We start from the raw sequence: 14,266 nt of genomic DNA on the forward strand, positions 1-14,266 counted from the left end.
TCCAGCCCAAGCTCTTCCTTTCCATTCATTTCACCACTGCATCCGTGTATACCCTGGCCTCACAGCAGCAAACCACCACTGCAGAGACAGCTCAGCACTGCCATGCTTATTGAATCCATTGAATGCTTCCTTGATCACCTGAACTGTTGGTGATCCACACTTATTTAATGTCCCCAGGAGATTCAGTTCATCAGGGTGGTACAATATGTGATCTACAGGATGTGACTGGTGCTGTTAAATTGACTACAAGATAATTAGATGCTAATGTCACCATTGTGTCAAGATGACAAGAATGTCACCCTCTACCACATCTGTGTAATTTCTGAGTGACTGCAATGACACCTTATAGGTTGTGTAAGGCACCCTGATGACATGATTGCAGGGTTGCCCCGTGCAGGGTGGGCTGTTGAGGTGTGAGCAGGCACCATGATCACTGCAGGGCTGTAACACTGTCTCACCTACCACATCACAAAGCTTGCAGCCGAGGGTGAGGACATAAATTCTGGCCTCAAACATGTTAATTAATGTCCTCCTGAAGAATGAGGACACAGCCTGGGATATTCCTCTACACTGCCTATTTAAAAGCCAAACACACATAGAATTATAGAATCACAGACTGGTTTGGGTTGAAAGGGGCCTTAAAGTTCATCCAGTTTCACCCCCCTTCCATGGGCAGGGACACCTTCCACTATCCCAGATTGCTCCAAGCCCCATCCAACCTGGCTTTAAACACTTCCAGCCACAGCTTCTCTTGGCAACTTGTGCCTCACCACCATCACAGAGAAGAATTTTTTCCTGATATCTAATCTACACCTACTCACTATTAGCGTGAAGCAATTCCCCCTTGTCCTGTCAATCTAGGCCCTTGTCAATAGTCCCTCTCCATCTTTCTTGTCAACTCCCTTCAGGTACTGGAAGGCCACAATGAAGTCACCCTGAAGCTTCTCTTCTCCAGGTTGAACAATCCCAATTCTCTCAGCCTTTCACAAGACAGCATATCACACCCATGAGGAAAGATCATGATGCTTTATGTTGAAATATTAAGGAAGAAATAAGAAACTGCCCTACTTGATGCAGCTCAGTCTGCACATCTCTGGTCCCAGGGTTTGCTTTCTCAGCTCTCTCCCGGGCCAGACACCTGGATTTTTTCCAAGGTGGATTTGGGTGACAACTCCTTGCATTGGAGCCTCCTCTGGGGAGCCCTGTCTCCTCACACCTGCAAGTCCCCTCAGCCATGGGACCCCAACACCAGCCCCTGCCAGGGCAAATGGGGAAAGCCCAGACAGCAGCAAACACCTGATGTGACAAGGAGAGCTATTCACAAGGAATTCCACGCTGTCAGCAAGGACTTCACATGGATGATTCCATCTCAGCCTCCCCAGTGAAACAGCTGCTATAAAAGGCTGCAATAGAAGATTTCAACGGCCTTTGCAGCATCTGGACCAAGACCAGCTCCCGTCCCATGTGGTCTAATGAGAGGGTAAATGAGAGTTCAGCACCCACCATGCATCCATACCTTCTGCTTTTATGAGATCCAATATGTAGAAACTGTTCTCTTCTCTACCACAAACCTGAAGTCATTTTAATCTCAGCTGGATCTTATCAGCCGTGATGTACCCATCAGCTCTTTGACACAGAAATCAAGGAAAACACTCGAAAAAAAGTAGACAGACATAATATGAGAGAGGAAGGGGTTATCTATAAAATATTATGAACTTTAAATGCACAAATATATTCCAGAATCCCCTTCTTTTTTTTTTTTTTTTTTTTAACAAAAAGTTGTTGCAGACAGATGTCCGGTTCAGAACAGATCATCAGGAGCAGCCCCATGGCCTACAACAAACCCATTCCTACCTCCCCTGGCCTTGAAGTTAAATGGGGAGTCAGTATTGGCCTTGGTGTTTTAATTATACTCTGAAAAAGTTCCCTAATTAAGGACATGTAGAAAGGATATGGACACTTAGAAGTGCAGACAATCTCTGTTCTAACAAATCCATTTTCCTGTGGTTTGTGAGATCTGGGCACGTGCATCACCTCCAGCTCCCGTCCAACACCTCCAGCCCTCATCCAACACCTCCAGCTCCTGTCCAACACCTCCAGCCCTCATCCAACACCTCTGGCTCCCGTCCAACACCTCCAACTCCTGTCCAACACCTCAAGCTCCTGTCCAACACCTCCAGCTCCCATCCAACACCTCAAGCTCCTGTCCAACACCTCCAGCTCCCGTCCAACACCTCCAGCCCTCATCCAACACCTCCAGCTCCTGTCCAACACCTCCAGCTCCCGTCCAACACCTCCAACTCCTGTCCAACACCTCAAGCTCCCGTCCAACACCTCAAGCTCCCATCCAACACCTCCAGCTCCCATCCAACACCTCCAGCTCCCATCCAACACCTCCAGCTCCTGTCCAACACCTCCAGCCCTCATCCAACACCTCCAGCTCCCATCCAACACCTCCAGCTCCCGTCCAACACCTCCAGCTCCTGTCCAACATCTCCAGCTCCCATCCAACACCTCCAGCTCCTGTCCAACACCTCCAGCCCTCATCCAACATCTCCAGCTCCCATCCAACACCTCCAGCTCCCGTCCAACACCTCCAGCCCTCATCCAACACCTCCAGCTCCCATCCAACACCTCCAGCTCCCATCCAACACCTCCAGCTCCTGTCCAACACCTCCAGCTCCTGTCCAACACCTCCAGCTCCCATCCAACACCTCCAGCTCCCGTCCAACACCTCCAATTCCTGTCCAACACCTCAAGCTCCTGTCCAACACCTCCAACTCCTGTCCAACACCTCCAGCTCCTGTCCAACATCTCCAGCTCCTGTCCAACACCTCCAGCCCCCATCCAACACCTCCAGCTCCCATCCAACACCTCCAGCTCCTGTCCAACACCTCCAGCCCTCATCCAACACCTCTGGCTCCCGTCCAACACCTCCAACTCCTGTCCAACACCTCCAGCTCCCGTCCAACACCTCCAGCCCTCATCCAACACCTCCAGCTCCTGTCCAACACCTCCAGCTCCCGTCCAACACCTCCAACTCCTGTCCAACACCTCAAGCTCCCGTCCAACACCTCCAGCTCCCGTCCAACACCACCGGCTCCCGTCCAACACCTCTGGCTCCCGTCCAACACCTCTGGCTCCCATCCAACACCTCTGGCTCCCAGGGACGTGGCCTGTGCCCCCAAACACCATTTAACCATGCATGTGACCAGTTAGGTACATAATTACCACTTTATATTCACTCTCAGCTGGAGCTTTTGGGTGCTGGGCATGTTCAGAGGCTTGACACTAAAACATGCAGAGCAGTGCATTAAGGCATCAAAAAGGGTAACTTAAAAGTCATTGCCATGGCTACATGACAACTTATTTTGCAGTATAATATGTTCTATGAAATATGTATGATCCTATTCAATATATATCATTTGTTTTTAGCATTTCATTTCTGATAATAGGCTTTTAATGATAATCATGGTCTTGTAATGATTGTAATAATTAGACTCTTATAAATCAACAAGTTTTATGTTAAATATGCTGAAATCCTTTAAAAATATTTATTTTTCTCTGTGCTTTAGAAAGTGCTTTGCTCTTTTGCAGTGTCTGGAATCTCTTTACAGCCACATTAAAACGTCTTCTGGGAGCCTCACTTCCGTCCCTGGCTGCCAAAGGCTCCTCATGTCTTTTTCTTCTTCCTTTAAGCATGTGATAAAGACAAGAAATCAAGCACCCATTTTTTTGCATCGAAATGTAACTGAGAACATTCTTTATCTTTTTACTAACCAGAAACCATTATGGGACTAAATCTTGGCGATGAACTTGTAAACAAGGGTCTCAGAACAGCAACACAACACTGAAGTTGTTCCATACCCATCAGCTCCCAGCACTGCTGGTTCCTGAACGTCCATACAACCAACAGTAGCTCTTTGTAGACTTTGCTTTTTTTCTTTCAGAGCCAATATTAGGCAGCTTTGTAATTTATAACTTCCCCATTCTTCAAAAAACCCACATCTTTCAGTCTTTCTTGGTAAAAAATATTGAGAGCTTTCAGTAAGGTCATCTATCCAGAAGGGAAACCTCATGGTTCATTCGATCTTGCAGCGCCCCAGATTACACAGGGAGGTTTAATTATACATCTAACAGTTACTCACACATTTCGACACAGCTTCATTAGACTTTTATTAAAGGCAGGGATTGAAAAAGAGATAATTATTTGTAATTCTTTCTACTTTTTTCTAACTTTAAATGGAAAACTAGATGCTGTGGAAGTGTTCCCACATGTCTGCCCACCAACACAGACCTGACCCATGTCCTCTGTTGGTCACGCAAGAGTCAAGATTAATTGTTTTTCAAATAAATGGGAAATACAGCAAAAAGATTGAAATGAACAGCACTATGCCTCGTGCCTGCCCTCCTGCCTGCACCCCTGGAGCCTGCCCTGCACACTCTCGACAGCAGGATGACCAGGAGACAGAAGGCACATTTTGGCCTGGCCCAAAGCCAGCACATTTGGCCAATGTATGTTCTAACATTTTCAATTAAGAAAAACTCAGTTTAAGCAATAACTATAAGAGATCCCCTCTATATAGTAACAATGGAAGCAGAACATTGTCACAACTGCCCATGGCAACAACTTGAACAAAAATGGGTTAGAGGGGAAAAAACATAATTAGGATGAGACACACATGCCTGACTCTGAAAGAAAGCAAGAAAGATAGTTTGTGCCTAATGCATTAGAGAAATTGCTCCAGAAGAGCTCAGCGAGCCCCGGGCTTATCTGTCACACACAGGACATGGCACACGGGCTCCAGGGGTTGGAGGAGTCCCACGGGCATGAATCGGCTGCAGCAGCCAGTGGGAGCCGTGTCAGCACCGGGCTGACTCCTCCTCACAGGCACGTGAAATACGCCTCACCTTTATCCATGAGGGATGCTTGGAAAAACGGAGCTGGAGAAGAGCATGAGCATCACCAGGCACCCCAGCTGCCCCAGGGGGATTGCTCCAGGCCATTCCCTGAGCAGACAGCAACACAGGGCAGCAGTTGCCTACCTGGTTGACCAGGAGCACTGACCAGTCCCAAAAGCAGAAGAAAACCTCTCTTCTTTCCCTGTTTCCTTCCCTTTCTTTGACAAAAAATTCCCAAAAGACATTTGTACAACCAATAGACAATAATATATTTATAGCAAATAAGTGCAACAGAAACAAAAGCGATGTATTAAAGGAAAAAAGTGCAGTATTGAAAAGGGAAAGTGCTGGGAATGAACAGAAAATAAGAATATTGAAACTGCTGCCAGGAGCAGTACAAAATAATCATTCCTGTCTTCCTGCATCAGCATCACTGTTCAGGGAGCACACCTGGAGAATGCAAAGCCAGTTTTTGCGACAAACCCCTCATTTCCATACAAGTACAAAGCTACAAGGTCAGACCTCAATGGGTGCCAGGAGTCAGCCCTGCTCAGGGTCCCCCCAGGCTGGGGCCAAGGTGAGCCCTGGGACTGAGCCACAGCCCAGCTGAACTGCAGCATGAAGCCACCACCCTCGCCATGGCAACCCAAGGGCAGATCTTCAGGCGGCTTAAATAGCAAAGAAAAATCCCAAACATTTAAAAACAAACAATCAAGGGGAAAAACCCATCAAAACAAAAAAACCTAAACACTTCTGAGGTGCATTTGCTATCAGGGAACTTGGATCCAATCCTATCAAGCCTACTAAAAGTATCAGCACGTTCAGTGTAAAGCCTGGCTTAGAGGTTTTCACATTCCTGAAGGAACAAACCAGCCCCACACCCCTGTCTTGCTCTTTTGTGTCTCAGGCCCAAAAAATACACTACAGTCAGAAACAGAGACTTTCTCCCACTCACTGAACCCTCCAGTGGAGTCTTCCTACTGAACTCCTCCACTCTGCTTCTCACCAGACATTTCTCAAAGACTGATTTACACTAGGAGTAATAGTTGTCAAATATTTGGTGATTATATAAAAAATAGAAACTTGTACACAACATTGTAAGGATAATACATTGGACTTTATGCAAGCATTTCCTCCACACTTTTTGAAGATTTTACTGTGGTTGGGGTAGGGTTCGTTTTTTTAAAAAAAGACTGAATGTATGGTGCCATCTCCTGGACAGCATAACCTAATCCAGCAACAGTTAAGTGTTTTTCTCAAAAAACTCTGAGAGGTGATCGATTTTACTTCCCTACAGTTCATAGAATCACAGACTAGTTTGGGTTGGGAAGAACCTTAAAGCTCATCCACTCCCCTCCACTGCACGGCAGGGACACCTCCCACTGTCCCAGGCTGCTCCCAGCCCCAATGTCCAGCCTGGCCTTGGGCACTGCCAGGGATCCAGGGGCAGCCCCAGCTGCTCTGGGCACCCTGTGCCAGGGCCTCATCACCCTCACAGAGAAGAATTTGTCCCTAATCTCCAATCTAAATCTCTCCTCTTTAGTTTAAAACCATCCCCCCTTTGTCCTATCACTATCTGCCAATGTAAAAAGTCACTTTCCCTCTTTTTCACAAGTTCCTTTAGAGACTGGAAGGAGCTCTGAGCTCTCCCTGGAGCTTTCTCCTCTCCAGGTGAACACCTCCAGCTTGCCCAGCCTGGCTCCAGAGCAGAGGGACTCCAGGCTTTGGACCATCTCCATGGCCTCCCCTGCACTTGCTCCAGCAGCTCCATGCCCTTCCTGTGGTGGGGATCCCAAACCTGGGCACAGTGCTCCAGCAGTCCTGCAGTGCCAGAAAGGTGCCCAGCTTGCCCACTCCAAAGAAGGGGGAAGGCAACCTGACACCCAACCCATAATATGACAGCACAGCTTAGCTTCAGACTGTTTATATATAGAGAGAGAGAGAGAGACTTCCTTTCTGGGCTTTTAAAATTTATTTCTAGCAGGTATCAATGTCATTTAATTTGAACATACTGCCCCGTGGGACTCATTAGCAGTTTCACAAACTGTCCAGGTACAAACACACAGCAGATAAAAGACAGAATCTTAAAATATTGTATGTATGCCTACAAAAATAATCCAGGTGAATGATGAAGGTTGTCAGGGAAGTGCTCAACCACATCAAACATTGAAAACATTCCTGAGATGGGCTGTTTAATTATTAAATAAATACCCTGAACTTCTGTAAATGTCAAACAGGAGAAATGATGGAATGCTATTTTTCCTAATCTGTTTCCCACTGTAATTATGGACTCTATACTCCAGCTAAAAAGATCATTTATCTTCTGCTAAGCATTTCAATTGCTTTGTCTCCAATAAATTGCAGATATTACCTCTGACAGGTAACTAAGCCCAGCACAGACACAGCTGATGTGCCTAGAAAATATTTAACATTTTTCTTACATATGACTTTTATAAAATGTTTATAAAATGTTCTATTTTTGTGAAAGCTTTTTTACCATATTATGTATTGCTAAAAAAAATAATTTCTTCTACCCAGAAAGACTAATTTTAGGGAGGGAAAGGTTATTTACAGGCAAATGTTCTGAACTGTATCCCCTTTTCTTATAATGCCACCAGTACAACATATATATACTAATATATAGTAGTATACAAATAACAACACATGTAAATTATTTTTCCATGAGCTGACCTGGCCACCGGCATGCAGTGGGGACATTTCCACTGTGACATGGATACACAGATAATTTATGCAAAATAAGCCCAAACCATAAGTAACTGCATGTGTGAGAACTGGGAAACTAATCAAGTAGAGACAGCGCTAATGAGGGTTGGCAGCCAGGAACAGCGGCTGTGCCAGGCGTGGGGAGAGAGGGGAGGGGGGAACACATCCGTGGGAACGGAGCGGGGCCGTGCACTGCAGATCCTGGGCACGGAGTCACAGGATCACTGAGGCTGGAAAACACCTCCAGGATCACTGAGTCTGTGCCCGATGCCCCCGTTGTCCCCAGCCCAGAGCCCTGAGTGCCACCTCCAGCCCTTCCTGGGGCACCTCCAGGGATGGGCACTCCAAACCTCCCTGGGCAGCCCCTGCCAAGGCCTGAGCACCCTTTGAGTGAAGAAATTCTTCCTGCATGGCACAACCCAGCATCATACCTGTTTATATTTTGCCCCCTGAAGCATGTAGGTATTTCCTCCCATTTTATGCAGCATTTAAAATCTAGTTCTAAGAAAAGGGACCAGTAAGAGCACAGATTTGCAGCACTTATCAATGCATTTAATTCACCTTGAAATACCAGATACTTGCTGTTGTGGGTGGGATTACAGGAAATCTGAGCTAAATCAGAGACTATACTTTAGTCATTATTTTTTATTGCTATTTAAGCCAGGCAAAGCAGAGCAGCGGGTCTGGTGTTACAGGTCCATCACTGCTGAGAATAAATAGTTTCTCATTGTGCCTCTGCAAGAGCTTAGATTACAAAAATGACATCAAATCTCAGCACTTCCATAAATATTGAGCATATTCCATCTGAGGTGTCAGAGGGACTCAAGGTCTTCCACTGGCAGCACAGGTCACTGCTGCTCACACTGCAGGTGTGGGAAACCTCTTCCTCACACAGTTTGATGGAATTTGGTGGAATAACTGTGCTCAGAATCAAATGCCTGTGCTTTTTTTATTACTGCATTACTCTAGTACAGCAGCGAGTGAAGGGATACCTGTTCAGTGACAAATTTAGCTCGGATTGTGTCCTGTGTAATCACAACACAAGCGAGGCGCCAGCACTGTGGGGGCTGTACTGGGGGGTGCACTGCCAGCAGACGGAGTGGGAGACACCCTGGCAATGCTGGGTCCAGCTCCCCAGTGCAAGAGAGAGAGAGATACTGCACAGTCCAGCGAGGGGCCACAAATATGAGGGGCCTGGAGAATCTGGGCTCTGAGCAGAGGCTGGGAAAGCCGGGACTGCTGTGCTGAGGCAGAGAAGGTTTGGGGGGATCTCACCTATGTGTACAGATACCAGCAGGAGAGAGCCAAGGAGACAAAGCCAGGCTCTGCCAGTGGTGCCCAGGGCCAAGACCAGAGGCCATGTCTACACACTGACACAGAGAAGGGTCCCCTCGGACGCCAGAAGACACTTTTTCTCTGTAAGGTGGCCAAGTATCATAGGGAGATGGTGGAGTCTTTGTTGCTGAAGATACTCGGAATGCACCTGGACGTGGCTCTGGGTGGCCCTGCCTGAGCACTTTCCTGTTCCAGCCGACTGCTGCTCCCCCTCAGAGCTGTTCTGGTTTAACGGTGTGGCACTCAAAGTTTTTCCTATTGCAGACCAGAGCTTTGCTTTGACAGCTAATTCCTTCAGCCTCGCCTCTGGCATAACAGCTTTGTGGTGGAAGCTCAGGCAAAGGAAGTCTACTTTAAGAAGCGGCCTTGTGACTGTTACTGTACAGGATAACAGAAGCAGGCAGTGCTCAGAACTGGACTGAAGCACAGTTCATTCTTTCAGTGCAGCTTAAACGAAGTGAACCGACATGTAAATGTTTGTTTAACATTACTGAAATACCTAGTCTGAAGTTTTAAAAGATTTAAAATAATCCATATTTAAGCTCCGCAAAGTTATTCTATACAATATTCTATACAATATCCTGTACAATATACATAATTATTTAATGTATCTCAGCTGCTGTCAGCAATGAAAGCTCAGTACAAAAGAGCAGAGGTGTAGTTCCAACAGAACAGACCATCGTCCTTACTGGAGCGAGTAGAGAGCACAAGGAAGGATCAAACGGATCTTTGTGGTGTGCATTGCTCTGATTAGGACTGTTATCACCTGCATCACAGCAAAGCCTCACACTGAGAAAGCACAGTGAAGCATTTATCTTTTTTTCTTTAATCTTCTCTGTCAGTGGTTTACAATCATGAAAAACTATGGATTTGTCATACCTTTTTTTTAACTTCATAAATTCTTTTTTTTTTTTCTCAGTAGCTCCTATTGTGCTTTCACAGCTACTTTTTATTGTAAGATTTGTGTATAATGAGATCTTATCACGGCAAAGCCTTCTTCCATTCCTCTCTGATTGCATTTGGTATCCGTAATCTCAACAGACTGAATACAGACGGAATCCGCAGATCAAAACCTACAATACCCAAGGCAAGGAACCACAGCGGGAAAAACCTTCAACTGGAAAAACCTTCCGCTATGTGACTCCTGCCAGTCGCTAACAGACAAAACACACGCTAACAGCCTGCAGCGAGTGCGGGTAAATTCCGCCCACCAGTTCCCAGCCCTGCTCCGCGCTCCCAGCGCGCCCCGCCGGCTGCAGGTGCGGCCGGGAGAAGCACCAGCGGGGCGGGAATGGGCAGGGCAGGCGGAAACGGGCGAGCTCAAGCGCGGTCGGACTCTGTTTCTAACCGGATTAACAAACCGGGCGCCCGACTCCAACCCCCGTGAGCTCACGGACCTGCCCCCGAGCCGCGCCCGCTCGGAGCGCGCAGAGCCGCCCCCGGCCCCGCCCGGCGCCGCTCCGCCCCGCTCCGGCCCCGCTCCGCCCCCGCTCCGCCGGCGCTTCCGGGCCGCGTTCCGGCCTCGGCCTGGGCGCTGGAGCCGGGCCCGGCGGCGCCGGCGATGGGCGAGCGCAGCGCGGCGCGGCGGGAGGACACGGGCCTGCGGCTGGCGCGGTTCGCGGCGCTGCGAGGTGCGGCGGGCGGGCGGGGCGGGCGGGGCCGGCCCGCGGGGCTGCGGCGCTCGGGGCCGGGCGCGTCCCGGCGGAGCTGAGCGGGGCCGCTCCCCGCAGGCGCGGCCGCCCGGCCCGGCGAGTTCTGGGACGTGGTGGTGCTGACGGCGGCGGACGCGGCGCAGGCGGGCGCGTTCCGGGAGCAGCTGGCGGAGAAGCTGCGGCGGGGGGAGCTGCCCAGGGGCGTCCGGTACCTCGTGTGCGCCGACCCGCCGGGGCCCAGGATCGGTGCGTGGGGCCGGGGCTGCGGGGGGCTCCCCGCGCCGGCCGGGCCGCTCCTCGTCTGCCGCGGCTCCGGCTCGGGGGGCCCGGGCGGGGCTCGGCGGGGCTGTGGCGGGCAGGCGGGGCGGCGTGGGGGTGCTGGTGAATGAGCTGTGCAGCTCCTCCGTGTGTCCCATGCATACAGAATAGCGCTAACTCGTGTGTTACGTATTCGTACTTACCTTAGCCTGGTTATTTAAACAGTTTGATTATGTTTTAATACACTACCCAATGGTGATGTAAAACTGGTCTCACTGCCCGTAATACCATCCTGTAATTCTTAATTCCTGTTCGCTTGGATGTACAAAGTAAGTAAGCTCAATATTATCTGCAGTGTAGAGTAATATGTAGAGGCTAATTCTCAGAAATCTGGCAGTTTTAAGTTGTAGAAGCACATAAAATAACCCAGACCATTTCCTCAGATCCCAAATCTTCCTTATATCCATACTGTAAATGTCAGAAATACTTCTGAACACTGCCTTGAATCCATTAGTAGGCTTTTGTGTGACTTGTTTCTTACAGGAGCTGGTTTTTATGGCTGAGTTGTGGCCTATTTAACTGATTAAGTGCTTCAAATGGTGGGGCTGTGTGGAGGTGACTGGGAGGGGAAATCACAGAATTTTCCCGGGAGCTGTCTGCTCAGGATGCCATCCCCTCAGAAAGCACAGACTTCCAGAGGGACTGTCCATCAGCTCCTGTGCGTGATCTTACCAACCATGATACGGTAGAAAGACTACCCCATCAGTGCTGGCCGGGCACCAGTACACCTCACCTGTCAGAAACAGGCATTATTGGAGCTCTTCTCACAGATACTAAAATACTTTTTCTTTAGGAAATGGTGGATCAACTCTTCATGTTCTTCAGTGCTTGGAGGAACAGTATGGTGATCAGTGGACTTCCTTCACTGTGCTGCTAATCCATTCTGGTAAATTCAGTTTTCCGTATTTTGCTCTAAAATTATACCTTTTCTTTTTTTTCTTTCTTAAAATATTAAAGTGGCAGAGGAGTCGGAGTTCCAAAATACAGTTCCCTTAGAAAAGTAACCAGTGTGTCTGATAATTCGAAATTAGGTTGGTGCTTACAAGATGTTACTGTCACTTCAGCATTTCTTCTCAGCACTAAATTTGCTCAGTCAGTGAGAAAGAGATGTGATTCACAGGTGTGATTTAAGTTTCTACCTTGAAATATCCATTTAAGGAGCACAACCCTTCTCGGGGGACCTTGGGCTCCTCATACCTCTGGGCAGGCTGAATACTTGCCTTCTTATGCACTTAGGCCACTTCCAGATCTGGAAGAACATCAGTTCTCTGCAGAGGAGAAAGAAACCAAGTGATAACAAGTGTTGCGACCAAACCTCTGCTTATTTGACTCATCTCTGGCTTAAAATTCCCATCAGGAATGTGGGGGTTCTCCTCCAAGCAAAATGGGTATCATTTGCTTTTGTCACTTCAGCGACAGGTAGCTCTGAAACAATTTTAAAAGGTAACGAAATCAATCACAGTTTTAATATGAGCTGTATAAGGCAGGCTGGGTTTTGGACACAAAGTCAGATCTACTTTGGGACTTGGTATATGACCAAGCTGGGAGGTTTTTAATGCCTTTGTGTACCTGTGAAACAGCTGCACATGTTTAGTTTTTTGCTTACTTACGCACAGTGTCTCTGTGTAACTAAAAGAGTCTTTTTTTCAGGTGGTTACAGCCAACGTTTGCCAAATGCAAGTGCCCTGGGGAAGATCTTCACAGCCCTGCCGTTTGGCGACCCCGTTTTCCAGATGCTGGAGCTGAAACTAGCCATGTACATTGACTTCCCCCGTCACATGAAACCAGGAGTCCTCATCACATGTTCGGATGACATAGAGCTGTACAGCACTGGAGTCACAGAAACCATCACATTTGATAAACCTGGATTTACTGCGTTGGCTCACCCCTCAGATTTGGCAGTCGGGACCACTCACGGCGTGTTCGTGTTAGATCTGTCCAGTTTTTCGGGAAAAGGAGGACTGGAATATGTATCATGCTATCGTTTCCTGCACAAACCAGACGTGGAGACAATGCAGCAGAGTGGTGCAGTGTGTGTGAGGGGAGATCGCCCTCAGCTCAGCTCCTCTGGGAACCACGGCGACTCGGGAATGGCCTCGGAGTGTGTGTACACGGACAGCGTATTCTACATTGATCACAGCACTGCAAAGCAGCTACTGATGTTCTATAAGCAGATGGGCACTCTTTGCTGTGAAATAGATGCATATGGTGACTTTCTGCAGGCGCTGGGGCCTGGAGCCACTCCAGATTACACCAAAAACACAAGTAACGTCTCCAAGGAGGACTCAGGGTTGGTGGAAGTGCGGCAGCAGCTGTACTCCCTCCTGCAAGGCACCGCCCTCAATGTCATAGTCCTCAACAACTCCCAGTTCTACCACATCGGAACTACTCAGGAGTATTTGTTTCATTTTACTGCTGAGAGCAAACTGAGATTCGAGCTTGACTTGCAGCCTGTGGCTTTTAGCATCTTTGCTGACGCAGCCACAACCTTGGATCGCTTAAGCATCATCCAGAGCGTCCTTGAGCCCGGATGTGTGATAGGGCCTGGGTCTGTCATTGAGTACTCCAGAATTGGGCCTGAAGTCTCGGTGGGGAAAGGCAGCATTATTAGTGGGTCCTACATAAATTTCAATGTAGACATACCCTCAAACTGCTTCCTGAGTTCAGTAAGTGTGAAAATTAATGATCGAGTGGAGTATGTCACCATGGTGTTCAGTGTAGGCGACGACTTGAAAAAGAGCGTGAAATTGCTGTCGGATATACACTCCCTCCAGTTTTTTGGGGCCTGTTTACCAGAATGCCTTGAGCTCTGGAGCATAGAGGCTTCAGACCAGCTCTTCTCCAGTAAGGATATGCATTTGGGGCTGTGGACTGCAAGGATTTTCCCTGTTTGTTCTACTCTAAGTGAATCGGTTAGGATGTCACTGAACATGCTGAATTCTGTGCAGCACACGTCAGCTTTCAAACTGAGCGGCTTTCAGCTTTTGTCTGTTGAAGAAATGCTCATCTACAAAGATGTGGGAGACATGCTGAAGTTTAGGAAGCAAATTTATGATGAAATCTGCCAACAAAGACAAAAAGGGAAGTCTGATTTTAGAATGAACAGTACTTGAACAAATCTCCTGTTTTCATTTGTGGATGAATTGATTAATTCTTACTTATAAGAATCCTGAGGGAAAACTACACAGATCTCTTCTCTGATCTCATTGAAGTAGAAATAAAGAAATTGCATAACATTAATAAAGCAGCAAATGCAGATAAACTGTTCTGTTGATTAAAGCAGGGAAATATTTCAGATCTGAAAACACTAACTGGTGACTTTTTGTGGGTTATAT

The 14,266-nt window shown here is 47.9% G+C and overlaps 1 protein-coding gene across 2 annotated transcripts; it reads left to right on the plus strand.

Moving 5' to 3' along the window:
* The first annotated feature begins 10,507 nt into the window (after positions 1-10,507).
* Positions 10,508-14,187, plus strand: FPGT (fucose-1-phosphate guanylyltransferase). 2 transcript variants are annotated; one of them, XM_048312547.1, is made up of 4 exons: positions 10,508-10,592; positions 10,692-10,859; positions 11,725-11,817; positions 12,582-14,187. In XM_048312547.1, exons 1-4 carry the CDS (start codon positions 10,523-10,525, stop codon positions 14,042-14,044), a joined length of 1,794 nt encoding a protein of 597 aa, XP_048168504.1. In that variant the 5' UTR covers positions 10,508-10,522; the 3' UTR covers positions 14,045-14,187. The 2 variants fall into 2 exon arrangements, with proteins under 2 accessions (XP_048168504.1, XP_048168505.1); XM_048312548.1 differs by lacking the exon at positions 10,692-10,859.
* Positions 14,188-14,266: the final 79 nt, after the last annotated feature.

The sequence above is a fragment of the Corvus hawaiiensis genome, chromosome 9 (assembly GCF_020740725.1).
Source record: "Corvus hawaiiensis isolate bCorHaw1 chromosome 9, bCorHaw1.pri.cur, whole genome shotgun sequence".
Classification (NCBI taxonomy): Eukaryota; Metazoa; Chordata; class Aves; order Passeriformes; family Corvidae; genus Corvus; species Corvus hawaiiensis.